General features: G+C 45.5%; 2 protein-coding genes across 2 annotated transcripts; both read right to left on the bottom strand.

The window, feature by feature from the left end:
- Positions 1–68: 68 nt before the first annotated feature.
- CEL (carboxyl ester lipase) lies at positions 69–14,163 on the bottom strand. The gene is made up of 11 exons (XM_063316477.1): positions 14,065–14,163; positions 9,454–9,604; positions 7,848–7,970; positions 7,104–7,301; positions 6,031–6,161; positions 5,413–5,520; positions 4,089–4,206; positions 2,306–2,492; positions 883–1,086; positions 586–783; positions 69–287 (listed from the first exon to the last, which is right to left on the bottom strand). The coding sequence occupies exons 2-11, from the start codon at positions 9,530–9,532 to the stop codon at positions 92–94; spliced, it is 1,542 nt and encodes a 513-aa protein (XP_063172547.1). The 5' UTR covers positions 9,533–9,604; positions 14,065–14,163; the 3' UTR covers positions 69–91.
- On the bottom strand, positions 12,027–25,788 carry GTF3C5 (general transcription factor IIIC subunit 5). The gene is made up of 11 exons (XM_063316476.1): positions 25,607–25,788; positions 23,972–24,191; positions 22,478–22,676; positions 20,259–20,454; positions 19,068–19,172; positions 18,436–18,550; positions 17,444–17,524; positions 16,344–16,441; positions 15,442–15,524; positions 14,065–14,207; positions 12,027–13,208 (listed from the first exon to the last, which is right to left on the bottom strand). Exons 1-11 carry the CDS (start codon positions 25,781–25,783, stop codon positions 13,051–13,053), a joined length of 1,575 nt encoding a protein of 524 aa, XP_063172546.1. The 5' UTR covers positions 25,784–25,788; the 3' UTR covers positions 12,027–13,050.
- Between the last annotated feature and the right edge of the window lie 357 nt (positions 25,789–26,145).

Below are 26,145 nucleotides of genomic sequence, written 5' to 3'. Positions count from 1 at the left end.
GGGATATTGAAGGGAGCCCATTGAGCGCAATCTGTTTATTGGATTCTTGGTTTCTTGTACAGCCAGCAGAGACTCCGTTCCTACACCGGTTTTATTCCAGCTCCACTGTGACGGGAACATCCGGGAGATCGCGGTACTGAACGCTCCAGAAGTTGACATAAGGCGTGCGTAGGGCTTGCTTCACTGACTCATAGTTGATGTTGTGGTTGATATCAAGGTAGAAGGTGTTTTCAGTATCGTAAGGCACCCAGGCAATGGGAACTTTGGACTCTCCTTTGTTAGGGTCGCTGGGGGGGAGAAAAATCACACAAGCTTAGTTCCTGTACACAACACGGAAGAGAGAATAGAGCCTCCTTCAGACAAAGGTGGGTTGGTGTCTCCCAAACTGGTGTTTTCTAGGTTGAGAATGCAACACTTAGTTTTGGCTTTTTAGGACACCCCTTGCCAGAATCAAACTCCTGATATCCAGCAAACATCAGTCAAAGGAAGTTTCCCCATTCATGAGCGGGGTGATTCAGGGCTGATGACAGGCAGGAGGACAATTCAAGGACATTGTTGACCGCACAGAACACAGAGGCCCCTCACCCAGTTCTGGCGAAGTTTGTCCAGTAAGCGATCATGGCCTCCGAGACCTTCCTGTGCCGTGGCTTGTAGCCCAAGGGTGTGGCGAAAGGCTTCCCGAAGACGTACTGGAGGTCGTCAGCATGATCCGCCCCGACCCAACCGGGATAGACCGGCATTCGAGAGGGCTCGGAGAAGAGGTAGCTGTAGGTCTTGCCGGTCCTGGAATAAGCAAGAGCGGGGGGGACAGAGAAACAGGGTAAGACTTGCAGCGCGCCAGCTGTGTCTCCCTGTCCCCAAACCCTGTCCCCCATAACTCACTTGGTGTTCTGTCTGTGCAGCTGAAGTGCCTGCTGGGTAGGGACCAGGAATATGTAGTCGGTCGCCAGATCCACCACTGTTCTTTTCATGACTTCCTGGTCCACCGTGTCGCTCCACACCTGCGTGTACAAAGCATAGGTTGCATCTGCTCCAGCAACCCCCTTCACCATGGTCAGCCCCTGGACCAGGTTATACACTTCTTCCCTAGAAAGAAAGAAAGAAAAAAAGTGTGGAGACATCTCATTTTCCCCCCATTTTAGGAACATTCAAATCTAGAAGACCCAATCGTGTGTTGCCCATCGCGGTTGGAGTGGCGGCGAGTCCAACACCGGGCACCTTGAAAGAACAGGTGAAGGACAGATCAGAGCTTTCCAAGCTTTTCATATTGGTGACACACTAACACACTGCAGGTGTGGCCACATCACCGGAAGTCATGTGGAATCAGCTGTTTTGATGCGATTACGCACACTGCACACTGCAGCTGACACACTAACGTCGCGACACAGTTTGGAAAGCTCTGGGATAGATCGTCATGGAGAAGACCTCGGTGGTCACCAGGAGTTGGAAATGACTTGATGGCTCATCATCCATCTTGCCCCTGTTCTCCAACTAACAGCCCCGTGGGGCAAGTTAAGACTGAAAGAGATCACCTGCCCCCCCAAATCCAGAGAGGCTGGGTTCACCCACAGCGTTGCACCCTGTTGGAGCTGCCTTCCTGGTTCAGCAGGGCCTCCCCCGTCCTATCCCCGCCCCCCACCAACACAGGAACATATCTTGCAAGGCTTCCCCAAGAAACACTTTTGACACCATGGAAGACACTGTGGGAGATGAGCTGTGTTAGTCGAAGGTAGCCAAAAATTGGGAAGTGTCTGTTAGCCACTTTTCAGATTGACAAATTTTATCCAAAGGTGTCATCTTCACATGCAATGGCGTGGCTAGGCCAGGGTTCCTCAGCCAGGGTTCCGTGGCACCCTAGGGTTCCGGGAGAGGTCGCGAGGGGTTCCCTGGGAGACCATGATATATTTAAAAAACTTTCAAATTCAGGCAACTTCACATGAACGAGGGAAGTTTCGCTCTTTATTTTCAGTTTAGGAACACTGTCGATGCATCTAGCCAGGCCTACCCATGAAACACATAGAATAATTTTATAACTTCTGCCCTATATTTGAGCCTGAATGGGCAGGGGTTCCCCGAAGCCTGGAAAATATTTCAAGGGTCCTCCAGGGTCAAAAAGTTGAGAAAGGCTGATTTAGGGTAACCCCCGCCCCTCCTGGCATAAATGTATGTCTCCCCTTTTTGATAGCAAATCCAAGCACGCAATAGCCTTAAGAACAAGTCGCGTGGCGGCCCAGCCCAAGATCTCCAGGTGCCCCACCAGCCTTCCCCACCCGGCGCACGGCATCTATTCTGCTTCCCTCCTTACCGGGTGATCTTCACCAGTGGGCGGTTAATGGCTGGCATGTCAATGCCAGCAAAGAAATGCCCATCCATGTCGTTGACCCCGGCGAGGTAGTCAATGTCCGCTGAGTTGGCAAACAGGTTCTCTGGGAGATCAGGGATGAAATCCCCATCCACCACTGGGGTGAAGGCGAGGTAGTGGACCAGGGGGTCTGCGGGGGAAGACGGCCAATGAGCCCATCGTTTTGGACAGAAAGCAAGAGGAACTCTCTCAAGCAAAAGTGCCAGGGGCATAGGGTAAGTTCCAAAGGCATCTTCGGAGGCAAGGCGTAGCAGACCACCCTGCCTCTGAAGATGCCAGCCACAGTTGCCAGTAAAACGGGAAATCTGTGGTCTAGAACACGGTCACTAAACCCCAAAGCTCAACACTGCCCATGGATACCAGCTGTGAAAGCCTAGAGTACACCAGTATACAGGTAGTGCTCGACTTATAAGCACAATTGGGACCGGAACTTCCATCATTAAGTGAGTCGTGACTGATTTTACGACCTTTTTGCTGCTAAGTGAATCATGTGGTTGTTAAGTGAATCTGGCTTCCCCCATTGACTTGCTTGTCGGAAGCCGGCTGGGAAGGTCGCAAATGGGGATCATGTGACCACAGGACGCTGCAATCATCATAAATACATGCCAGTTGCTAAGCGCCTGAAATTTGATCATGTGACTGCAGGGACACTGTGATGGCTATAAGTGTGAGGACTGGTTGTAAGTCACTTTTCCCAGCACCATTGTAACTTGTAACGAATGGTCATAAGCTGAGGCATACCTGTATTACAAATGGTTGTAAGTCGAGGACTACCCATAGAATAAACTTTGAAGACCACATGGGACCTGTATATACAAATAATTATCTAAACTTTGTTTGGAAGCAGAGGAAAAACTCAGATTGGGATTTGGGAGGGCGGTGATGAAATAGGTTGAAGCAGAAAGGTAGTCTGCTTTAATTTGGGGGGAGGGAGGCTCGCCATTAACTCTTAACGAAAGGGTTCTGGTTTAGAAACGCTTTCAGGCATTCAAAGCCCGATGGCTTGCAAAAGCCAAATCAGGAAGCCTGAAGGGTTGGCATTTTGGAAGCAGGCAGGATGGGAGGGAAAAAAGGATTAACTGTCACAAGAGGGTGTTTTTAATACCTTGGAATCAGAGGGAACCAAGTTTCCAAATCAGCAAGTAGAGATCTCCACTACCTTTAGACCCTCCTGATTCCTCTTCTGAAACTTGCAAGCTAGAAATTAAAACACTGAAGGCCGATCCAGCAATAAACCAGACTGGTATATTCTGAAGTAAGAGTGGGAGTGAGAATGATTTTCCTCTGGGGAAAACTATGGAGTTTGGTTGGACTTGGAAAAAGAGGAAAGGGGCTCTACGTTTCCACAAGACCTCAACTAAAATAGCCAAAAAAGACGGTGAGTCACAGGATCCTCAACCCTGATTTAGAGAATTAAGAAAACTCTGCTGCTGTTCGACGTGGCTTAACAGCGAAAGAGAGGGGTTGATGCCCGTTTCCAAAAGGACCAAAATATGGAGGGCACCAGACTGCCTTCCTTTTTCTTTGTGCTTTTCAGCTTTTTTTTACCTTATCGTGGAAACATTAGGAGAGCAGTTTGGGAATATCTATCTACTTTAACAGAAAAAAAAAAAGAAAAGGAACTGTCACACTTTTACTTAGCTGTTAAGAGGAGCTCAACTGTTCTTTTGGTGGGTTTTTGAACCCTGTCCCCAGACTGTGTCCCCACCACATCACTCCAGCTTACAGCGCAAGTTGAGAACATCCAAATGGTAGGCAAGGGTTAGCGCTTTCGGATCAGTAATTCGGAGGCAGTTGGCCAGGAGAGTGGTGTTGTCTGTCGGGCAGCCCACTTTCTGCGCGATCTGGAAGATGGAATCAGTGTTTATTCGGTTGCGGGAGAGGCTGATCTTCATAGGAATAATGACATCTTTCAAAGGAAATCGGCTTGTCGTGATTTGTTTTTTCGCTCACTCACCAGGCAAGCCTGGGCAGTTGGAAGGACTGAAAACATCCATCAGATTCGAAGGAAAATGATAAAATAATAAAACTCAGTAGCATCTGCCGGGTTGAGGGCTAGACATGCAACCCATAGACTTATAACTGGGCCAGTTCTGCAAGGAGAGAGTCAGTCTTCAGAGCCTTCTTAAAAGCAGGCAGGGCTGCAACCAACTGAATCCTACGGGGGACGCTGTTTCATAGGGCAGGGGCTAAAACACAGAAGAAATGCTTCCTGGGCCCCATAAGGTGACACTCTTTAATTGATGGGAATCAAAGCATGCCAATACAGTCAGACCTTATAGGACGGGCAGAGATAGCTGGGGATGGTCCTGCAAATATTCAGGTCCTGTGCCATGAAGGTGTTTATAGGTGACCACCAGCACCTTGAGGTGCATCCAGATGTCCACTGAAAACCAGTGGAGCTCATGTACTAGCAGCGTCATGTGGGAGTACTCGGAACTAGTTGTGCCGCTGTGTTATGGACCAGCTGTGGCTTCCAGGTGATCTTCAAGGGCAGCTCAGTGCAGCAGACCAGATGAGAGAGTGGGTGACTGTGAATAGGGCCTCCTGATCCAGGAACGGGTGTGACTGGCGCTCAAGATGAACTAGCACGAAGGTCTTCCAAGCAACTGCTCCCACCTAGAGCTGGGAATCTCAGAGGACCCTCAAATTGTGCACCAGCAACATCAAAGGACCGTACAACCCTATCCAGAACTAACTAGGGAAGATCTCCAGAGCCAGGTGGCCCCACAGTCCATAACCATCTAACTGACACCTTCTTTTGGGAGAGATTTAAAAGGGCAGAAGCCACTCTTGAAAGAGGAACATCCCTTGTGGTCCTCAATCTGTCTTTGGCCAGCTGTGGTCTCTAGGGCCAGTCTTTCAAGATCACAAGGAGGATGGCTGTTCTACTCCAACCTTCTGGCTCCTCCGATCCACATTTATGAGGGGAGGAATCTTAGGAAAACCCCACTGACCCTCCACCGGTACCCAAGTAGGCCCAGGGCCAGGACTGGATGCAACATAGAAGGGGCAATCCCCAAGAATGTAATGTGTAGGTTCCACTTTACCTTGGTAGCCCAGTAAAGGGGGTTCTTTTGAATGGCCCAAGGGCACATCCCGACTCCACTCTGGCTGATGGCCCGTTTGATCAAACCTTTGTTGTACGGCGACAGCGTCTACGTGCAGGGAACACAGAGCAAGCTTTGGGAATCCATGGGATCGGCAGTGCTAGGCAGGATTTCTAGGAAATGCATCCCAAACACACCTGACTGGGAATGCTTGGAGAGAGAAACCCAACTGTACCTTCCAGGAATAATGACGTGATTCCCAACAGACAAAGCAGGCTGCATTCACACAACACACTAATCCCAGAATTAACTTAACCATGGACTTTGGACCTAGCCTAGTTCCAGATGAACGTACTGGCTGGGTTTGCAGAGGATGCGAAGCAAAATTAGGGTTATGCCAATGGTGGTTGCCAATGGGGAGATTTAGCTTGCTAAATGCAATCCAGCGATGACAAGACAATGAAACAAACATCCATTTGTTCCCTTTTTCTTAAAAAGTTGCCCTGTTTGTCTTCTGTGTTACTACCAAGGACCTGCTACCGAGAATTCATCCCATCTTTTGAAAAGAGTTCTCACAAACACCCGCCGTACAGCCAAGAGCCTTCTGAGCACCCTCACCTGCAAGGAGACGCTGACGGCTCCAGCAGACTCCCCAAAGACTGTGATGTTGTCAGGGTCTCCCCCAAAGTTCCTGATGTTCTTCTTGACCCAAGCGATGGCCATATGTTGATCTTTGAGGCCATAATTGCCTTGAAGAAGATGAGAACATGAAGCATTAAGCAACCACTGTTCTCTCTCTCTCTTACAACATTATTTATGCTTTATTAATCCAGGAAAGCTCATCCCACAATCAATGTGTATATGTCTTCCTAGGCCATAGGGCTCTCTGCTTGGAGAAACAGATTAATGCACCTTACCCTTTAGAAATTATTTTTTTGAGGCACTGAAGAGAGTTTGAGGACATTTGCCTTCTATTATTACGGTTGGTTGCACAGCCAGCCAGATGTTTAGACTGGATTTGGCATTTTTGTCCACCTATCGAGTCCTTTCCAAGGACCTCGGATAGGAGATGTTTTATTATTATTATTAACAATAATATCCACCCTACTCCAAAAGATTCTCGGTGGCTAATTACGGAGTAACCCCATAAAGCAAGACACCCTCTTGAGTATGTTTGTGCAACTGGCAGTGTTCTTTCCTTGGTCTAGAAAAGCTGAATGTTAAACTGTTACAGTGAAAAGTTCATCTCTGTTCATCCCTGGGTCGTTTTTAATCAAAATTGCTCTTTAAAGAAAACAAAAAGGACACGTTCCATGATAGAGGCTGTTTGGTGTAGTGATTTAAGCACTAAACCAGAAGATGGGAGACCCAGGTTCTCGTCTTAGCATGAAAGCCAACTGGGTGACTTTGGGCCAGTCCTTCTCTCAGGGAAGGAGGAGGCCAGGGCAAGCCACTTCTGAAAATATTTCCCACAAAACTGCAGAGACTTGTCCATGTAATTGTCAGGAGTCAAGAATGACTCAAAAGATGAATGAATGAATGAATGAATGAACAAACAAATGAATGAAAACCTTGCCATCAAAAGCAACTGAAAACAATGCTGGAAGCTAAAACAGAGACACTAAATCATTGCAAGACCTCAGCCTTACAATGGATGGAGAAGAACAGCTTTCTCCAACAGCTGCATTTACCTGGCAGGGCAGCATCGCCAGTGCTCAGGAAACCCAAGGGCCCAAGACGGTAATTCAGGGTCACCACAATAACCTTCCCACGGCTGGCAATTTCCTCTCCATCATACAAATAGTTGTTCAGGAAGTTGGCGCCTTGCCCGCCTCCCCAGATGAAGGCTCCTCCGTAGATCCAGATCATCACTGGCAGGTTGGTGGACACTGAAGCACAAGGAGGTGGCAAGGCAGAGAGAAGCATGAGGCAGGCAAGAAACAAGCTTCAACTCAGAGCAGGAAACGCAGCTGGCTAGTCTGCGTTCAACCTGTTGAAGAAGCCAGCCACGGTCTTCAAATGCTGAGTGGAGGCCACGTTAAGCCATAATAGGGTTCAACATTTTGGGCATCACATCATATGTGAACTTAGGGCTTGGCACGTAAACCCAATTAAGAGGTTGACAGGTTACACAGATCTAGCCTACTCCCCCGAAACACAAATCCAGTGCAGGTTTCAGCCTCAATTTGCTCCAAAATCACTGCTCCAGGACTAAATTCCTTGCTGCCTTCCTTTATTCCCTAGGTTCCCAAACTTTGGCCCCATCACTTTATATGCCTGCCCATAGGAGCAGACAAGGAATCTTCCCAATCTTGGAAGATGCCAAGATTCAGATATATATATGGCAACTATATGGGGAAAGTAGCTGGCCAATTTGGCCCAATGAGGAGGAAAAAAAAATTATGGGCAAACTCTAAGTTCTAGCACAACTTTACCCTGTTTCTTCCCTTGAGGGACCCAGATGTTCAGATAGAGACAATCTTCAGAGCCACGCACATCTGTCTGGGTGAGTGTAGACTGCATGCAACGCTTTTTGTATTCCTTAGCTTGCAGGGTGCCTGAGAGATAAAGGAGACCACAGAATTGGTTGTCTATCCCTTGGGGTGAAGTCTTCTTTGTGGGATTTTTAATTCTTGGAATGCACATGTCGACATCTAATATTTCAACCCCATTGATGACAAGCATCTTCAGGTTTCAGAAACAGCAAGCCAATATGTAAAGCCATATAAAGACTGTGTTCGCACAACAGAGTTTGGCTAGCCCTTAAGCCGTGTCAGGTAAGACTCAGCAGATGTCCTTATGCCATGCATTAACCTTGTTTAATCCTAACCTTGTTTCATCTTTTGATGGCACGTTAGCTGCAACCCAACCCAAGATACAATTCAATATCTAGGTTAAGCACATTGGGCAAACACAGCCAATAAAACGAATGCACCAACCCAAAGCTGTAAGGTAGCTGCCTCTGTTTCACTGGTGGGACTTTTCTTGACCTACAGTTGCGAACGTTGAAGGATTTATAGTGTTGGTTAAGTGTCAGAGTTCTGCCGCTCCTTAAAAGAAACTGCTTTTCTTCTTCAAGCATCAAGCATAAAAGTATGGAATTCAATCTTCTTTGCAAGCCATTCTAAAATCAGGGAACTACTCTGCGGTTTTCTACCAAATTCGTTCCATGAGATGCGAAGCTCTGCTTGGACCCAGTGCAGTATCAAGGATTTAATAAAGAGTTATCTGGGCTTGGCTGAAATGACATGTCACCGAAAAACTTAGCAACATCCCCACATGCTAAGCTTGATTCCTGTTGACCTGGGTTTGTATTTCTGGGGCTTTACATGTTGTGTCACCCAGCCAGTGGGGTCCAAAAAATGGGTCAATGTGGACCTCAGTTGAAGGGTGTTACATGAAAGAGGGTACCAAGACAGCTCATGAGGATTGCTGGCATCCAGAGTTTGCAAACTGGGCTCTCCAGTGCGGTAAAACAGCCCCTGGGAGTGATGGGAGTTGTAGTCACAGCTGTAGGCCCAAACTGGGGGAAAGTACCCTGAGTGACTGCAGTGGGACTTCCAATGAGTTTTTTCCCAACTCTTTCTTTAAACCTTTCGCTACTGAGTCAGCATCTTTTCCAAGGCAACAGTAGTCTGCTAATTTTGGAGGACAGAAGGAAATGCAGAATGCTTTCCCCAAATCCAGAGTTTCATGATAACCCCCCCCCCAACTTAAGGAGGCAAAAGGCGGCTTTCAAAAACCTCTGGGGAACGTCTAGCGAGATCCAAAAGGCTGTGATTCTTTTTTCTTTCTAGTGCCCCAAAGTTACCAACCTTGTGAGTTTGTTCCTCACCCACAATTAAGACAAACCTGGAGAAGCGATGCTGAATCACACCTATGTGGGTTTGTACAACGTGCAGTTGTGCAGAAGAGGGGCCTAAATTGTTTCTGGTAAGAGAGGCATTTCAGTAGCTTTAGAACAAGATGCCCAAAGGGACTTCTCTCAGTACCATCATTATCAGCTGAAAAAAGAAGGAACTTTGCCTCCTCCCACCTTACCTGGCCAGCCTGGGTGGGGCTGGGGGTCTTCCAAAGTCTTTGTCGGTGCAGCAAAAGGGATCCCTTTGAAGATATCCATATAATTTCCAAAAAGGCTCAGCTTTTTGTTGACACCTTCCACGAACCCGCCTTCTGTGATGACAACACCCAGCTAAACTCACACCACAAGAGGGAAGAAGCGGGAGTTATTTTCTCCCACGGAGAAAGGCACGGCAATTTTGCACAGAAAATAGCAATGTCAACATTCATGCCGATGCTGGGGGAATTCTGGGAGTTGAAGTCCACGCATCTTAAAGTTGCCAAGGCTGAGAAACTTTGCGTTAAGTAAAGTGAACATTATCCACAGTCTCTAACTGCAACTTAGTCTTTCTGAGGAGCCGCTGGAGGTTGGAATGAAATCCCAGGGCCCAATCTTTTGGATTTTTTTTATTTTTTTTTGGATTTGGGGAAGTGGGTAGTTTAAGGCTGAAAATGGGCCTGGGAGTCCCAGGAGGCCAACCTCTTCCATTCTTGACCTTCAAGCATTCTTAGATTTGAAAACTGGCCCAAATCAGATCTCTGGGTCTTGGCACCAGAAGAGTCCAATCTTGGAAACAGAATTTCATCATTTTGTTTGGGAAGCTGCATCTTGGAAGCTCAATTTTCAGGTTGGAAGGACCTCCTGCCCCCGTTTTCCCCCTGGAAAACCCAGAAACAACATAAAAGCAGAACAAATCAAACGTGCTGCCCCAAGTGGGCCACTTTGCTGCTGAATTCTGGAGCGCGTTTTCGGCTCAGTTGCTGCAGGAGGCTTAAAGCTGGTTGAAAGGCCACCTCAACCCAGGGGATAAGCTGGGGATTTGTGGCCAAGCCCTCTTGCAGAGTTGTTACTGCAGGAGTAAAAATCAGGAATTTCCCCCTTGTTTGCTGCCTTGAACTCGGGGAAAAGTCAAAGTATAATTGCAATGAATGAATAAATGCAGGCTTGTATTTATTGTTGACCCAAAGGAGCTGGCCCAGACCAAGAGTGGGCAAGACTATCCAAGATGGACCAGTGGTCCGACTTCAAAGAAGAACTCTTTCTATTTGCATCCCTGATGGAGCCTGCTTTCCCTGCTTTTTCATTCCCAACTCTTTCCCCTTCCGTGCAGTTAGGGGCCTCACTTTTTCCAGGCAAGCTGGATGGGGAAACGGTTTTCTGCACAGGGATACTTAACCAGTGTGGTCATAAAATATGACCGCAAGAGGAACTTGTGCAGGCCTAGAAAAGTGCTTTATATTAAGCCAAAACATCAGGCTGTTTGACCCACAGCTATGTACTTTGCTCTCCAAGCATCCCCTTGGCCTCGCGCTCTAAAAATCTTCAATGGAGGTACCGAGAAACTCACCTGTGACCTTTTGAGGCAGGCTCGCGTAGCAGTAAGGACGTGGCATTCACTCTCTCAGAAACCCATTCAGCAGTACCTCTGCTCTCAGAAATGCACTCTGCCCCATACCTTTCCCTAATGTGCAAATCTGCCTTGCTATAAAAGGGAACTCCCCAAAAGGAAGAGGGCAAAGATCCAGATTCTTTGAAGGCTATCTGAGTTGAGATAACACTCATTCAACTAAACATTGAAGAAAGAAAGGAAAGAAAGAAAGAAAGAAAGAAAGACCGAACACAATGCACTTCCTAATGCTGGAGCTGTAAACTTCAGGATCCAAAGAAACAATGAAGATAACCCCAGGTGAGTGAGTGCCAGATAAAGGCAAGAGTGAGGAAAGCCCCCCCCCCTTTTTTTGCTTTCGAATCTTGAGCTTTATGATCTCATTTGGAAACAGTGGGCTTGGCATCTTCCAGCCCCCCACACCCCTTCTGGCTTTAATTCCATTTTCTCTTCTCCAGAACACCTTTTTCCCGCCTGGCCAAGATCTGTGCATCCCTTAGCTAGCTGAGGGTTACCTTTGCAGCCCCAGCTGCCTCCAGGCAGAAGATGAAGGCAAAGCCCAGAACAGCCCAGCGACCCATGATGAGCTCCCAACAGGGCCGCTGCGTTCCAGATGGGTGGCTTTATACCCCAGGCTCAGCTCAAGTTATCTCTAGGCAGCTCAAGGGCACTGCTGCCCCCAGCGCAGCTGAACAACAGCCACAAAAGTTGCTTTGCTTGCTGCCAAGGTTTGCGGGGAAACATCCAAGGTAAATGCTGTAAATGGAAAAACTTATCTTCCCCTTCGACTTCCATCTACCCACCAGCTGGCGCTCTCACATGGATAGCCCCCGACAGACAGTAAATAAAACTCTCTCCTAGAACAAACAGTAAAAAATTTAGAAGAACTAGGAAAAAAGATACTTAAAAAAAAAACTATTGGCCCTCCACAAGGAATATACAGGTAGTCCTTGACTTACGACCATTTGTTAGGTGACTGTTCAAAGTTGCGATGACACTGAAAAAAGTGACTTACGACTGTCCTCGCACTTACGACCGTCACAGTGTCTCTGCAGTCACATGATAAAAATTCAGGCGCGCTTATGATGGTTGCAGCATTCCAGTCTCAGGTGATCGCAATCTGCAGCCTTCCCAGCCAGCTTCCAACAAGCAAAATCAATGGATTCGCTTAATGACCATGGCAAAAATGGTTGTAAAATCAGGTGTAACTCACTTAACAACTGCCTTGCTTAGCAACGGAAGTTCCAGTCCTAATTGTGGTCGTAAGTTGAGGACTACCTGTAGAATGTATTTTGAATTCATCTACCCCAGCAATTCCAAATTTGTAGATACGTTCTGGAACTTTTTCAAGTTCCTTCTTAAGTTGGGATCAAAGTGTTGGGCCAGAACATTCATATTCTTGCCCAGATCCTGCACTAAGCAGGGGGTTGTTCTCAAAGGCAGCTGTCTCCAAATTGGATTTTCAAATAAAGTAGCTCCAAGTTGCTTCCAAGCATCCTGAAAACAAATCTCACTTAAACTATTCTGAAGGCACAAATCTATTCCTTTACTCGCGCTCAAGGTGAAAAAGAAATCTCTCTCGCTGAACAAGACAGTGGAAACCCCTTGGGCTTTCCATTTGTTTCTCAGATGCCCCGCAAAAACCAGAACAATAGAATCACAGAGGTTTTTCTCACGGCTTCGTGAAACGAATTCCAAATTACTTTGGTCTGACAAGGGCAGGAACAACAAAGTCATAGTAAGAACGGAATGGTAATTTTGCTTGCCAGTTTTGAAGGCCTGAGAAACCATCAAGACTTGCTTCGGAGTTCTGCGGGGCCGATCCAGAATAAGACCATGAGTCAAAATTGGAGTTAGACGGGCTCAGTCCATGACTGCAAATATGCTGAAATGGCAGAGGGATTCCTCGAAGTGAGGGTTTCATATCTGCATTTGAACACAGCAGCTGAAGGAGGATGCATCCAGGAAAGGGCAAAACCCAACTGTTGCTGTTCAGAAAAAAAAAGCATGCAACGCTGCAAGACGCAGCCTATGAACGATGCTTCTGCACCAAGCCGGTCAAGTCAAAGACACAATGCAGCCTGTTGGCTGGTTTTGTTTCCTTCCTTCCTTCCTTCCATGTTTCCTCCAAAGTTAGGAGCAAAACTTCCCCCCCACACAAGAACCAGTCTAGCCCATCAGCTCCAGGCCATTACATGTAGTTCAGAATTTCAGTCTCCATTTCGTTTTCGCTCCCGTCCGAGGGCTTGAACACTTCCTCTTCTTCCTCCTCCTCCTCCTCCTCTTCCCCAGATTCAAAAGCCAGCCGTTCTTTGCCCTCTGCAGCACAGGAAGAGCTTCGGAACAGAGCTGAAGCAGGCCAGAGAAGAGAGAATTACAAATTAGAAGCAGAAGGCTCAGAAGACCTGCTCAGAATAATTCAGCATGACAGTTTAGTACAGGATCTGGCACTTGGGAAAATCCCGTTGCCACTGAAGCTTGCAGACTGAATTCATTTTATATCAATACCTATGGATATTATATGGATCTTCTATCTCTTTTTCTGTGTTTAGCCTTTTTGTCATGTTTATTTTAATCACCATAATTTAGATTTAGTTTTTTTTCTCTTTACACTGTATAACCAGTATTTATCTTTTACTTTCCTGTTGGTGTTTATAGCTTTCTGTATTTCACCAGTAAATATTTTTTAGAATAGTTTTAAAAACTCTTAGAGGCTGGGACAAGGCCCCTTGTCAGCCTTACTAGGTAGACCAGACAGGAAACAAGACCAGATGAGCTAATTCTACTTTATTGTAAAGCTACACTGACAGAATCTTGCAAGTCTGAAAGTACAAATCTGCCTCTCTCTCCTTTACAGCCCAAGAAACTAGGGAGGGTCCCTTCTGAGCCTCTTGCCCTGCCTGCTATCCAGCTGTGGGCTATGCTTCCTCTTATCTGACCATTCCCCAGGCATCATCTCTTCACCCCATCTCTCAAGGCCTTTCCCACATACCATTGCAAGATTCTTACAAGTCTAAAAGTACATCTCTCCCCATCTCTTTAACAGCCCAGGAAACCAGGGAGGGTCCCTTCTGAGCCCCTTTCTCCACCCATTATGCAGCTGCAGGCTCAGCTGCCTCTTATCTGACCAATCCTCAAGCAGCATCTCTTCGCCCCATCTCCCAAGGTCTTTCCCACATCCCATTACACCCCTTTTCCCCTTTACCTGGCCTTTGCGACCGGATGATCTGCCTTATCATCAGCGACATGGCATCCCTCAAGTCATCGTTGGTCTTCGGAAGACACCAGCCGTCCCGCTCCGTACAGGCCACCTCCGTGCCATCATTTCGGTGGATGATCTTCTGCAAGCTGAACAGAGGCTGATTTCAGGGTTGTTCTTCCCAGTGCAGAGAATCCGACAACCAAAACATGAAGCAAGGGCCGGCCCTGTTCTGACAACTAGGGTCAAGAGAAACCTGCCTCCAAGCCGTGGCTGTTACCAGAGCCATTTCTTGGGAAGACGTAGCTAACGGTGGTGGCCCGACCTTTGCTAGCGTACACTTGTTACTTGAGAGGATGGGTTGGGGTGTGTCTAAACAGCCAGGAAAAGCATCAGTTGAATTTCTGGAGTTGTAAAGCAAAGAACATCCAAACCAATAAACCGTCTGGGTTTCAACCACAGATTAGCCAGAAGAAAAGGAACTAGATTAGTTAAACTTAATATATTATTTAAATGCAGCTACTAGGCTTCTCAGCTACAGTTCAGCAGTAAGATTGTGTTGCCCCACATCCCATGAAATTTTGCCAGCTGGAAGAGACAGAGATGAAGTTTTTTAATCCATCCATACCCACAGAATCCCTTCATTCCATGCTCTCGAATCACTCCCGAATTCTACAAGTTGGTTGTTACACAGATAATTCTCTCTCCCTTGCCCGTTTCATCCTCCCTATTCTCAGACCCCCAGCTTCTTTCCCCCCTTTTTCTGCGTCCTACTCCCAACTTCAGGGGTTTAACTGTATCCCATGGGAATTAATGGCAGCCATACAGTATGCAGAAGGAAGTAAAGACATCATGGTGGGGAGCTCAACTCTGCAATAAGGGACCTTGAAAACCAAGTTTGGTCTCGTCTGCATAGTTGAGATGCCTCCTGTCCCACTCAAACCAGGGAGGAGGGGCCCTGGGCAAGCTGGACAAGCTCTGGGTATGAGTTGTACTCCTTGAATGTCCCTCCAGATGACTAGATAAGCACATTCAACCCACTTTCCCAGGTCCCAGAATTCTCTGGAACAGCTAGGCTAGGGAATTCTGGGAGTGACCAGCTCGGAGAGTGCCTTGAGAAAGGCTATCCCAAGTCTATGTTTCTGGAGACAGGACCCGAAATTGGAGCTACTGGGAAAGAGACTGGAGGTGTTCTCCTTCTGCAGATCAAATGTTCCATGAGTAAACGCCTCGAGCTTTCTAAGAGGGAAGCAAATTTTCACCACTGCCGAAGGAGGTTTTTTCCAGCTGTAAGCAAGAACTGGAGAAAGGACTCCCTGCTGCCCAAGCAGAACGTGACTAAAACACATGATTTTAGTAGCTTCCAAAGGTCAATGCAAATACCATTCCACTTTCAAATCGCACAGCTGGTAGAACATCTGTCGATAAGGGGGCAAAGACCCTTCCTGGAAGATATAAATGGAGTCCTAGGAACAGAAGAAGGCAGAGAATCAGCGGCAGGGCCAGACTGAATCCTATCTATGGAAAGTCTCAGCACCAAAAGTAGGACCCCCTTAGATCTTTCTCTACCAAGGTCCACCGGTAGTCCCTATGAGGACTTAAACTCCTTGACCCATTGCCTTTCAACTGTCTTCAGAAGACAAATTACAGGTAGTCCTCACTTAACGACAATTGGGGCCGGAATTTTGGTTGCTAAATGAAGTGGTCATTAAGCAAATCCAACCCGATTGTGACTTTTGTGGCAATCGTTAGGTGAACCACATGGTCGTTAAGCAAATCGCACGGTTCCCCATTGATTTTGCTTGCCAGAAGCTGGCCGGGAAGGTCAAAAATGGCGATCACGTGACCACGGGACGCTGCAATGGTAGTAAAGGCGGACTGGTTGCCAAGCACCCAAATCGTGATCATGTGACTGCGGGGATGCTGCAATGGTCATAAGCATGCGAACAGTCATAAGTCCTTTTTCCCAACACTTCAGTTGGGATAGTCTGAACTATCACTAAACGAATGGTTGTTAAGTGAGGACTACCTGTACCAATTTTTAGATCTGCACCAGCTCCAAGGAGGCTCATCCTTACGCTGCAGATAAAATTAATAATACACAGTTCTTTACAGATTAGCTTTTATTATCTATTTAGCTCTCCCTTCAAATTATCTTGGAAACTTCTGTGAATCTACAGTAGATCTCCCAAAAAGAAACAAGATGCCTGAAGCTAAGACCTTCCTGGTATGCCACGCGCCCAGGTAAAAAGAGAAGAAGACACGTGCAAAGACCAAATACTTACTTTAAGTTTGTACTTGCTAAAAACTGGGGACTTCGCACCGGATGTCCCGGATGTGCTCAGCCCTTGTTTTAGGTCTTGGATGCCAAGCGTATGACTTCCTGGAAGGGATGTAAGAAGAGCATCTTAATTTCTTTAGGGTAACAAGAACATATTGGGATGTGAATGGGAAACCACTGAGTCTTGAGACGTCGCTGAACTATGACCCTTGGCAGCCTTAGCCAGCCAGGCCAAGGGAGCAGGATGCTGGGAACTGTAGTTCAGCGACTTCTGGACAGCTACGGGCCTTCCACTCCTGTAGCGCATCTCTAAATTGAACCTTTTCCTTTTTAATTCAGATTTACATGAGTGGGGAAACCATACACTGTGTAACAACTAATCTTCACTGAATATACTGCCTTCCATTCGGACAGACCCCTGACAGTTTTGGTTTGGTATTGTCTGCACCAGCCTACCCCTACGCTGCTGGCCTCCAGGTATGCGGACTTCCTTTGACGTGGCCAGTTGCCAGGGGTGCCTACTTAATTGGAATGGTGGGGTATAAATTCAATCATCATCATCCTCAGAATTTTCAGCAAAAGCATGCTGGCCAGGGAACTTGGGGAGTTGAAGGGTGGGGGATGGGGGTTCCTTCAGATCCCAGAGTTCTCAGCAGCAGCCTTGTTGGCTAGAGAATTCTGGGAGTTGAAGTCTACACATCTGGAGGGCATTCAGGCTGGAGAAGAATTATCTATGTGGACCAGTGGAAGCTCTCTGTGGGTTCAGAACAAGACTTCCTCAGCCCTGGTAAGACAGATTGGTGCTAATCTTCTAATAGTCTGTAAAATACTCGGATTGGGTCAGGAGAGAAATTTTATGACACGTAAAGCACCATTAAGGGCTCTCCTGTGAACAAAGTATGTGTCCCACAGACACAAACCAGACATCCTAATTTAAGATACTGCCAACAGCAGGCATTTTCCAAGGGATCCTTTGCTTCCTGTCCCAAACATGTCCAGACTGGTGCCCAAAAGAAACTTGCTTACTAGCAGGAATCAAAGCAATTTCATTCCTATTTCTTACGGGCTGCCAAACAACTCAAAAATCCCAATCGCCCGGTGTACCTGGTTTTTTAAGAGTAATCGGGAGACTGTAGTTGTATGTGCTGCGTTTTGCTTTCACCGGCATGTCATTTGGGGTGCACCCTAAGAAGAAGAAACATGGTCAGTGAAGAAGAAATTAATTGCAACTAGTGGGGAGGGCAGGACAGGTGCAACTGGCATGGGCTCTTTGGACTTTGGCCAAAATCTGAACCTCTCTGGAAGCAATTTTCAATTCCTCGAGAGAGAAAAAGAGGTATTAGTGGGGAAGAGAGACTTTCCACAGTTTTACTGAGCCAGCGCAGAGGACAGCGCCAAATTTTTCACACTGCACGGGGCCCCGGTGAGGCCCGGAGTACAGCCAGTGCCTCGAATTAACTCAGATGGTCAACTATTCTCTGCAATTTTCTGCAAAGCCCAGAGGTTCTGTTGTGACTTCAAAGCTCTCGTGCGCAAACCAGATCAACGTGGCAAAGCCTCTCCAGAGGCACATATCTGGAGTCCCATTTCTAACAAAAGGAGCTGATGTGCTTAGTTTGCAGTTTTGCTAGCGGACAAAATTTCAGGGGAGGGGGAAAAGCCTTGGATTTGCAGGGCTGGGGGTTTTCCCTTCCCTCCCTCCCCTTTTATCTTTAACCTTCTGCTTTTAAAAAGGTTCCCCAGTTTTACAGTTACCAGGGGAAGCCCAGAATGGTTTATGCCACAAAAAAGCCCCCCACCAAACTCAGAATGGGACTGAAAGCTGGAGCAATGTTCTGGCTGGTGGGTTTACAATTTTTTTTTATCCTGCCCTTATTATTTTTATAAATAACTTAAGGCGGGGAACATCCCTAATACTCCTTCCTCCTCCTATTTTCCCCACTACAACCCTGTGAGGTGAGTTGGGCTGAGAGAGAGAGGGACTGGCCCAAGGTCACCCAGCCAGCTTTCATGCCTAAGGCAGGACTAGAACTCACTGACTCCTGGTTTCTAGCCTGGCACCTTAATCACTACACCAAACTGGCTCTCCAATTTACCATATTTCATGCCACAGCGAATTCTGAAATCCAGGACCTGATAGACTTTTGCTTCAGGATGCTTCCTGGGATCGTAACCATAGCGAACCCAGAGGCTTCTCCAGGGACCCGTGAGCTAAAAAGGCAAGCATGCAGAAAAATACAAGTGTCAGCACCTGCTCATTTGAGCATTCACACACACACAGTAAAGAAACTGGATTTCTTTGAACTGTTTTAATGAAGCATAATGAACAGTACAGAAGGCAAGCTGTGAATAAAGATTTCCGTCCAAAACCTAATTTAAAACTACATTCCCTTACCTAGTCCCCTTTCCCACGAAGCGTGTCACTCCCCCTCCCATCCAGATGGTATTCCTGTCGTATCTCAACCTTGATGTGCTCCATAGCCACAATAAACCCCTTTACACTCCAACTTCACACCTACCCCTCCCATCCGGCAACATGAGAGAATGACATGATGGGAGATGCCCTGATAAGGGTTTCTGTGAAACCTCTGATCGGGGGATCTGACATAAGAATCGACAATATAGATGATGTGTGAAGTACCCTGATTTCTACGCTGCTGTTTAAAAATTATTATAAATCAGGTTTTTTATAAGAAGGCACAATAATGCTGATAAAGAAGAGACTCACCATGTAATAAGCTAAATGGGGTAGAAGCAGTTTGAGTTTCTCAGGGTGGATGCTGAGATTGGCTCTCACTGCATTGCGGGACCACACAGGACGGAGTTCAAAAAGCTGAAAAGAAATTACACAGACATGAAAAAGTAAAAAGGTGAGATCCTGCCAGACTTATCCTTTTTTTTAACGATACGCGATCTTTTTCAAAGAAACAGTTTCAAGAAGTCAGCTTGGTGCTTTCTGTCTCACCATAATAAACTTGGTTAGCATTGCGACGGTAAAAAATCTCCGCTCCATAAATCATTTCTCCTGGACTGCCATTTCAGATCACGTTTTATGAATTGCCCACAGAATAGAGAATGGGGGTACTTTAGTTACCTTTTAAAATATATTTATAAGATTGCTGTGCTGGTTCATGATGGCAGTGAAGACTGATTTGGTTTACATATTTATACTGTGGTTGAACTTATTTTTATTATGCTTTCTTTGGAAACTAACTGGATGGTATGTCAATACTGCAGAACGAATAGATGGATGGATGAGTGAACTAATAACGAATATAAAAAAGACTTCCACTTCAGGCTATGTTTTATGAACTGTCCTTCAAACTCTTCCACTAAAAGAGGGTGAAGATATTAAATCCGTAAAATAAAGCACCCACTGAATTTGCCACTAAGTTACCTCAATATGATCTCCAACATGTTCCCTTCAGGCTATTATGGCTTGGTTCTGTTTCAAATGGGCCTAAGGCCGCTTTGTAAACTTGTGTTTGTGTGTGTATGTACACTGTTTTATACACACACACACAGAGGGGTGGGGCGGGGGAGGAGAGGGAAAGCTTCCACAGCTTTTCCTGAAAGAAGGAAAAGCAAAATTCTGTGACCTGTTAAACTCTGGGAATTTGTACACAGACCCTGTTTTTGCAGTGTCGTTTTTTTTCATTTGTCACGAAGGGGTAGGGAGGGCCACAGAATTCCAAAGTCCAATTCCTGGCCTTATGTCAACCCCAGCTTTTGAAATCGTGGCAGTCAATGGCATTATATGTCCCAGTTCACTTCTGCGGCCATCGGGACTACGGCCTTGCACTATCAAAGTAACACGAGGCCCAAATCCTCAGCAGACTTGCGTTTTCTGTCCGAAGTATGGATCGCCGTTTTGGATTCTTTGGGGGGGAGCGGGTGTTGCGAGCTTAGGCAAACCTACTTTCTTCAGTTCTTCTTCTGCTTGGTGATCCACAACATTGCTGCAAACTTTCCTCCAAGCCTGTGCAGCTGCCTCCAAGGGCTTTGAGGGGACGTCTTCATCCTCAAAGTTGACAAAGATAGCATTGTGGGGTCGACGTGCCCTGCTGAGACCAATCAGGCTGTTGCTAGAAAGTGGAGGGTTGTGATGGCCTTCCCTGGGGAGCAAGACAAAATAAACAAAGGAAACAACTCTAGCTAAATGTAGTGCTTGGTTATGACGACGGCCACCTTAAAAGGGAGCAAGCAGGGCAGACAATCAACAGGCCCCAGGCAATATGAATTATATTTATACGTTTGTCATATGTTTTGTCTTTCCTGTCTTTTAATCTTTTTAGCTTTATTGTAAACCGCCCAGAGTCCCTCTTTCGGGGGAGAGGGGCAGTGACGAAATTTGATAAATGAATTAAATAAATAAAATCCACAGAAAAGAATAATAATAATAATAATTTGTTAAACTTGGATGCCGCCCAACTTTCAACAACTCTAAGTGGCTCACAAAAAAACAGCTGTCCGCTTATTCCTGTGATGACCTATCCTTAAGCCTCCCCATGATCAAATTCCAGCAGCCACATCCTTATTTTGATTGCTGATGAGCCCAAGGTCCCCAGCTAAGGCAGGCTTGGGTATCTTTTTCGATTACTGTATTTAACAAATATTTTCAACCACCTTGATCTGAACGGAGTCCACTGAAGTTGGGTGGCTATAACAGATCTAAATCAATCAGGATCTTACAATTACGGGCCGTGTACGGGAAACAACTGAATTGGAAATAGTGTAAAACGAAAGCCGTCTATTAAAATTACCCCCCCCCAAAAAAGCGCACACGTGGACGCCTGGATACCAAGCAGCTAGAGCTGAAGGCTAAAGCAGAAAGGTTCGAGGTGTCAGTATTAATACATCCAAAGCTAGGAGTCGATTATTTATTCCCCATGCTGGCTGGGGAATTCTGGGAGTTGAACTCCACACCTCTTAAAGTTGCTACGGTTCAGAAACACTGGTCTAAAGGACGTCTACAGTTTCATCAGTTTTCCAAGTTCTCCATGCTAGAGTTTGCGGGAAAGATGGGAGCAGGACTCCCTGCAGGGAACCCTGGTCCTCCGACGCTTGGTCAATCACTCCTTGTTGTGGTTGCTGTTTATTCGTTTAGTCGCTTCCGACTCTTCGTGACTTCACGGACCAGCCCACGCCAGAGCCTCAGACTACAATAAAACACTATGCCATATCGCCACCCAGAATTATATAATAGAGGTAATTAATCAGAATGCATTACGTTCTGGAGGATGTATTTTGGAGGATTTTTAGTTTGGACGAAGGGCAAGAGTGAGAAAAAGCACAGATGTGAGCATGGGAGGCCGTCCAGATGTTACACTGAGCAATGGAAAAGCAAGAGGTACAGGGTCATTTCTGGTCAATGCCAGACAGCTTGGCATTTGGCTGCTAAAAGAGAAATAGCTGCACTGACATCAAAGAAATTACGCAGTTGCTTGTATTAGCTCCCACTATTATGTTTTTCTGCCGCTCTATACGCAAAAGCAAATGGAATTCAGCCCAGGCATCATCACATATTTGGAAAACTCTTTCAAATATGATTAATGCATTTATGCACAAGTTTGGATTAGCGCGGTTACGCACCAGTCATTTAAACGGCAGGGTCCTCTATGGGGCCGCAACACAGGTGAGTAAGCAGGGGTGTGGAGAACGCTGGAATCGATTACAGCTGCCTGTTGCAAGTGTCAAAACTAGTACCTGATACTTGCTGGAATCAAGAGGCTTCTGAAGATGTGGAGGACAAACCAACTTAGAGAATATGGCCTCCTGGATCAGCTGAGCTGGTAGAACCCACGGGCAGCTTCATTGTAAAATTTAAGAATAGAATTCCAGAGTTGTATCAAATCAAAACACGTATTCAGTACAAGGACAAAGGCCTCTTTTGACAAAGATTGTCCAGCCTTTGCTTCAATGCATCCTTCCACAATGGCTTTCCCAGTCAAGCTACTACTACTATTGAGAAATTTCTTACCATCTATTTATTTACAGTAATTATAACCCTCTCTGTTGAGAGCTAGAATTTCCTGCTCTCCAGAACACAAGCAGAGAAATCTGTCCATATCTCCAGAGATAGGCTATTCCAGTAAATATCAATAGATGCTTCACTTATATCGCAAGAAAGGCACTCACCTGTGTTGCACATCTGGCCGATAGTAATAATCAACAGGAGTGTCCAGGCGTGAGAAAATGGGTGGAGGAATATAAAGTGGTAGCTCATTCATAAAAAAATCTTTTTTTTCTGGCCTGAGCATCAAGACTTTGTCATACATTGATGTTTGTTTACCGCCTGGCTCTGAATGCATTACCAAGTATTGGAAATCAGACATACCTATAGAGTGAAATGAAAGTACATACAGGACATTCATTCAGCAGCAACTGGATTTTCTCTCACTCTGCATTATTAAGAAGCTAGCACAATAAAAAAAATAGATCAATATAAACAGTAAGCTATTTTAACATTCTTAGAATCAGGTATGTAACTAAGAATTATCTATGGCAAAATGCCCATCAGATATTAGGTCTGTACACAGAAACAGGTGAAAGAAATAGGCAAATCGGAAAGTTATCAAATTAGCTAGCCAGAGTGGACAAGAATAAAAATACCAGATTATTTATGTGTGCATGTATGTATCTTTACTAGGCTTATAAGCCATTCTGATTGTGAAACAGCTCTGTGGCTCTTATAACCCAACTAGATAAACAAACACAACCCTAAAAAGAAACAACTAGATAAACAAACAACTTTAGAAGCAACATTTAACCAAAATTTAAATCCATGTTATTTTAACTGGATTTTTTAAAACTGAAAATGCTAAGTTTCTTTTAACTAGGTTAACTCTGAATAAAAGCAAATACAATCAATGCCTAAAATGAATTGCTATCTTGACCAAAAATATTTAAGGGGAAAGAGTATTTTGACATAAATGAAAACCCATATAATCAGATATATACTAAATAAAGGTCTATGAAAATTGGTCTTCCCAGAAACTACAAAATTATTTTATAGTATTATTTAAAATAATTATACAAAATAGAAAATTATTTTGTAGTTGACAAAATTATTCATCCTGCGTGTTTGTATATTCTCATAAGGTAAGTCTTCCTCAAGGTGACCTTCACTTCTGGTGACCCTCTGGACACAACAGTGTGATTTTCCTAGCAACAATACAAAATGATTCACCTCTTCTTCTTCCAGTTTGCAGACTTCCCAGGTGAGCCTACATTTCTGTTTCTTAATGGTTTCCCATCAAAGTTCTAACCAGGTTCAACCCTGCTTAGCTTTTCAAAAATCACCAGCGCTGCCACCTTGGGAAGAAGAAAAGGCAATTTGGAGTGTGCATGGATGCGTGCTTACCACTTGTTGACGATTATTTAAAGATTTTAAAGAGTTGCTGATAGGTGTTACATGGGCATCCCTGCACATTCTAAGTCACGTTTTCCTCTTAGAATCCAGAGTGCTGTGTGACCCTAATCTTTCATTCATAAACTGTCATGGCTGGTGGTTGTGAAAGAGATCATCCAAAGCAAAGGAGGAAAGAAAACACACAAAAAATGCATATTGTACGACAAGCAGATGCAAGGGCTTACTTATACGCAAACTCCAAATGTGTCAGAACAAATTACCTTGAAACTTATAAACGGTGGCAATTACACCAAGTACCTCCACTTCAAACTTGATTTCTTCTTCTTCCAGCCCTCCCACCTCTGTCTGTTTCTTCCTCGTTTTCCTCTTTATTTTAAGCAGCATGGAAGAGGTAGGGAAGCGATTGGCACACACCGGGTGACAGTAGGCGTCTTTTGGACGGAAATACAGCTCAAGTCTTTTGCTGGGATCGGCATAGGTCTAAGAAGGACGCAACAGCCCATAGGTCAAGCTCAGTTCCCAGTGAATACATGGACATGTCCATGCAGTTCTTCTTAGCATCAAGACAGAAGTGACATTTGCCTGAAGAGATATTCTCCTGGGATTTATTTTTTTTTATTTTCCAGTCTTCGTACAGTCCTACAATTTCTTAGTCATTTCCCACCCACATATTAACCTGGACTGATCCTGCTTACCTCTTATAAGATCAGCCAACACTGCCATGAGCTGTGACTAACAGCCATAAGGAATAACTAATTAAACCCAATGTGTCCTTTACAATACGATACTGCAAGTTATAAAACTGTTGTTTACTTTTTCAGATAAAGTGACTAACCCATTTAGACATGTGGACATTAATCAACCACATAATTCACCAACATTCTAGCCTGCAAGCATCATTTAGGATCAGAATTAGTTTTTTGATTTGGTCGGCTCTAGATGTCTGTCAAAATGTATTTCGGTCAAAGATCAGTCTAGAACAAAACAATTAACCAACTATTTAAAAGTAAAAAAGGAGGACTGAATATAAAACACAAGCTAAAGGAATAATATACAATATTATCATCACTATTATTACCAAGATAAGCTGCGTCTTTAGAACTGTTATTTGTCTAAAACTGACACAGGGCTAAAATTCTAAGGTATCTGTAGCATGGACATATCTAAACAAGATGATAAATCGTGATTAAAAACAAACTGACGTATCTTAATTTGAGAGAAAGGCAACACATTCACTCCGCGCCATAGAATTCTAGCTAACCAGCAAACTATTAGGGCAGAAATAAACGTATGACTTATCTTTTTCCAGGCCAGTTCATGATCAGTACGGAAGGGAGAGGAGACAGAATTATTTATCTGAAACTAGGACTCTGCCCCAACCTTACATTTTAGTCATTGGAATCCTAATACTTTCAGATACCTTTAGTCATTGGAATCCTAGTACTCAAGGGAAAAAAAATGAAGATTTTTTTTTGAAATCTTCAAAAAATCTAAAAAAATGTTGTATGCACTTTTTGTTGAAAGAAGAAAAGACTGATGATTTCTGGATCTGCGGATTAAAAAGGGCCAAAGAGGATGGGGAAAAGAATAAGATGGTAAATTACTTGATAGAAAGAAGGGCAGAAGGCATAACTATATGTTTTATTTATTTATTTTTCATCTTCCCTACTTTCTATCTTTTTTTAAAATATACTTTCAATGTACTGAAACATTCTCTCTGAATCCTAATGCCACAGCTGAATTTTTGGTAAAAATAGCAATAAGGATAATCGTAATTCCTCTGAGCATGTACGAAATGCCGCCCCTGACCCTGCCCATGCTCCTGCGCTTAGAGAGGCTAACGGGGCTGCTGCCTCGCGAGGAACAGGCGAGGCGGGGGTGGGGGGGAACCTCACCCGGGAGACCCCCTCTTCGCCCCCCAGGGTCAGGAGGGTCTTGCTCACGTCCTGCACCACGCCGGGGTACTCCACGCACACCAGCCGCTTCTCCCGCTGCAGCTCTGAAAGCACCGAGCCGCTGGCGCCCGCCCAACGGGACGGGTTCCCCTCGCCTCCCGCCGCGGCCGCCGCCATGTCCCGTTCGCTGCCGACGCGAAGGAGAACGCCTCGGTCCGTCCCTTGAATGCGTCCCCCCCGCGTCCCGGAGCCAAGCGGCTGCAGCAACTAAGGTTCCGAGGGAGGAGAGTTCTTAGCTTACTCGAAACAAGAGGCGTGTGGTCGCGTCCCGGGCGGCGCTCCCGCTTTCGGTTCAGCCGCCTTTTTCTTTCTCTTCTGTAACGCCTCTCTCTCCTTTTTCTTTATTCTCTATTTATATCTCTCTCTCTCCCTTTTTCTGTATTTTCCTTCTTTAATCTCTTCCCCTCCGTTCTTCTCTCTTCATTGTTCCCTCATTTATCTTCTTTTTTCCTTGTTTAATCTTCTTTCTTGCTTTCTTA

Source organism: Candoia aspera, chromosome 16, assembly GCF_035149785.1.
Source record: "Candoia aspera isolate rCanAsp1 chromosome 16, rCanAsp1.hap2, whole genome shotgun sequence".
NCBI classification, from domain to species: Eukaryota; Metazoa; Chordata; class Lepidosauria; order Squamata; family Boidae; genus Candoia; species Candoia aspera.
The sequence above is the reverse complement of the archived record's forward strand: the minus strand, read 5'-3'. Positions and strand labels throughout refer to the sequence as shown.